The 2,500-nt window shown below is 35.0% G+C and overlaps 1 protein-coding gene across 16 annotated transcripts in view; it reads left to right on the top strand.

Annotated features, from left to right (window-relative positions):
* Positions 1 to 2,500, top strand: part of LOC113819862 (uncharacterized) — a 51,134-nt gene that overhangs the window by 26,526 nt on the left and 22,108 nt on the right. For 5 of the 16 annotated variants that reach the window (XM_070122045.1, XM_070122053.1, XM_070122052.1 and 2 more), the window contains exon 2: positions 2,340 to 2,468. The exons of 4 other annotated variants lie outside the window; for them this stretch is intronic. In XM_070122045.1, the coding sequence (XP_069978146.1) occupies positions 2,402 to 2,468 (67 nt within the window). In that variant the 5' untranslated portion in view covers positions 2,340 to 2,401. Of the gene's footprint in view, positions 1 to 196; positions 217 to 850; positions 870 to 998; positions 1,097 to 2,339; positions 2,469 to 2,500 lie in introns of those variants that run through there. 7 more of the 16 variants (XM_070122040.1, XM_070122039.1, XM_070122042.1 and 4 more) reach the window with 5 other exon arrangements.

Genomic DNA, 2,500 nt, shown 5'->3' with positions numbered 1-2,500 from the left:
AAAGAGGATATCATGTTAACAGCATATAAGTCAGGATTATGGACAGAATAGTGTTTATGAGAAATGCTCTCCAAGATCAGACACTTGACTGTATTAAAGCAGACAGCGCTTATTCTTACAAATCGGCCAAACTCATTGATAGGAAATCTGTTTTAAGGCTTCAGTGCTGTCTTAAAGTTTGTGGATTTCAGAGTCACAGGTAGCACTGAGGATTATGTAAGTCAGAGTTCTGTTTTTGTTAATCAGAGAGTGCACAAATATTTGATGGTGTCTGCGCTCTAAGAATTAATATGGTTGTTTGCTGTATAGTTCTTGAAGTGGGATTGTATGAGTTGAGATTCACATTTTTAGTTGAATTGAAAACATGATTTTCAATATAGTGTTGTTTTATTTTAATAAGGAAATTGTATGATTAATGTTGCTCATTCTTTATTTTGATATATTTTTTCATTGGACAAGTTACTGTTAAGTTCTAAGAAATTATGTATATTCATTTGGGTTGTTATTCCATTACTTATGAGAAACTCATGGAATACTTCTTGAAAACTAACATACCAGAAAGCAAAATTTCTTTTAAATACTGTTGAAAGATATCACAGGACTGATAACACTTTTCTAGTCACATCTGTTGAAATGAAATCATAGCTGTGAAAAAACAGAAGAAAATACTTAATTTTAGTATTGCATAGGTTGAACTTTTGTGGCAAGAAGTTCACCCTCTCTTATAAGGCTAGAAGTGGGATGTAACATCTCTGTGATGGCTTTGTGAATGATGCATCAGCAGTGATTTTGTCGGGTCTTGAATACTGATGTGCCATAACAGTTTGCTCCTGATCCTGAATTAATGGAGCATAGGTTGAATATTAAAGGTTTGTGGTGGCAATTTGAGCACTTCACACTCCTGTATCAGAAGATGCTCACCTTAGTTGATCTCTGATATTGCTATTAGATTGGTTATATGCAAAACATCACCTAGGAATATCTTTATTGCATTTTAGGTTGTGGCTATATTCAGTGAGTCTTAAGATAGATGCATGGAGCTAGAAATTTGCGTAAGAAATGAATGAAATAGTTGAACCTAGTAATACATTAACAGGTGAGTGATTTACTTGTTTTAGTGACAGCCTTCTATTGTTAGCTGTATCAGACATGTTTCATTCCTGTAGTTGAATTACAAAGAAAAAAATAGTTTTTGCCTGCTGTAAGATATTTTGTATTTCTTAGCTAGTAACACAGAAGAAAGTGCTTACACATTATTTCCTCTAGTAGTATAAGAAAATGTTTCATGTGCATATTTGATAGAAATGAAACATAAAACACAAGCCTTGATTGTAATAGTTGAATGGAAGTTTAGTAACAGACTATGTTATTTCTGTAGTTCTTTGGTTATTTTTTATTTTTTAATTGTGATCATTCAGTAATGTAATATACTAGTCAACAGATAATCTGGTTAGTAACACATGCATTTACAGAAAATCTGGTTCTGAGAATAATTCAATAAGTCTGTTTTTTATCGTAGTATTCAATACTTTTCCTGAAAAAAGGTATTGTTGTTATTGTTTTTAGTGTAGACTTTATATATCAAGCAGGAAGAAGAAAGAGAGTAAGAGTGAGTGTGTGCATGTGTGTGTCCATGTATGTGTCTGTATTTGTGTGCATGTGTGTGTGTGTGTACATGCATGTGTGAGCGTGCATGTATGTGTGTGCGTGTATGTACGTGCATGCGTGTGCGTGTGTGTGCATGTGTGTGCATATGTGTGCGTGTGTGTGTGCGTGTGTGTGTGTGCGTGTGTGTGTGTGTGTGTGTGTGTGTGTGTGTGTGTGTGTGTGTGTGTGTGTGTGTGTGTGCGTGCATGTGTGCATATGCGTGTGTGTGTGTGAGTGTGTGTGTCTTGTGTCTGTGTCTGTATCTGTATATCTGTATATCTGTGTGTCAGTATCTGTATATCTGTATATCTGTGTGTCAGTGAGTCTGTGAGCCTGTGTTCGTGTGATCACATGACTTCAGATTTGTGTGTAGATTTATGCTTATAGTTATGTATTAGAACAGTTTCATTAAATAGCTTCTGTATTTTTGTTGTTGTCAGCTATTTAAACAGCAGGTACATTTGGATTCGGTCAGTTAACTTTTCACAAATCGTTTCTTGAATTTCTCCTTTGTCTTTCTCTCTACAAAATCAAATGTATGTATATGCAGACATTTTGCCAATAGAAAAAATAAATTGCAAAAGGGTTGAAAGTGATCAGTAAAACAAGAAAAAGAAATTGAGATTTAAAGTCGTAAGATATTCAGTATTACAAAAGCCAAGCTATATACATCCTGTATGTCGTCTTTGCAGCAGCTGTCCTCTGATATGCAACCATCCTTAGTTGGGAAGATTATCAGTAATTGAGGCAAAGTATGGAATCCGCAGAGTCCAATATTCGGATACCTGGCGTTCTCATGCCTTCCTATCTCAGATTGACCAGTAAGTAAACTCACACATGCATACACTTGTGT

The sequence above is a fragment of the Penaeus vannamei genome, chromosome 5 (assembly GCF_042767895.1).
Source record: "Penaeus vannamei isolate JL-2024 chromosome 5, ASM4276789v1, whole genome shotgun sequence".
Lineage (NCBI taxonomy): Eukaryota > Metazoa > Arthropoda > Malacostraca > Decapoda > Penaeidae > Penaeus > Penaeus vannamei.
Note: the sequence above shows the minus strand (reverse complement) of the source record. Positions and strands in the feature narration are given on the sequence as shown.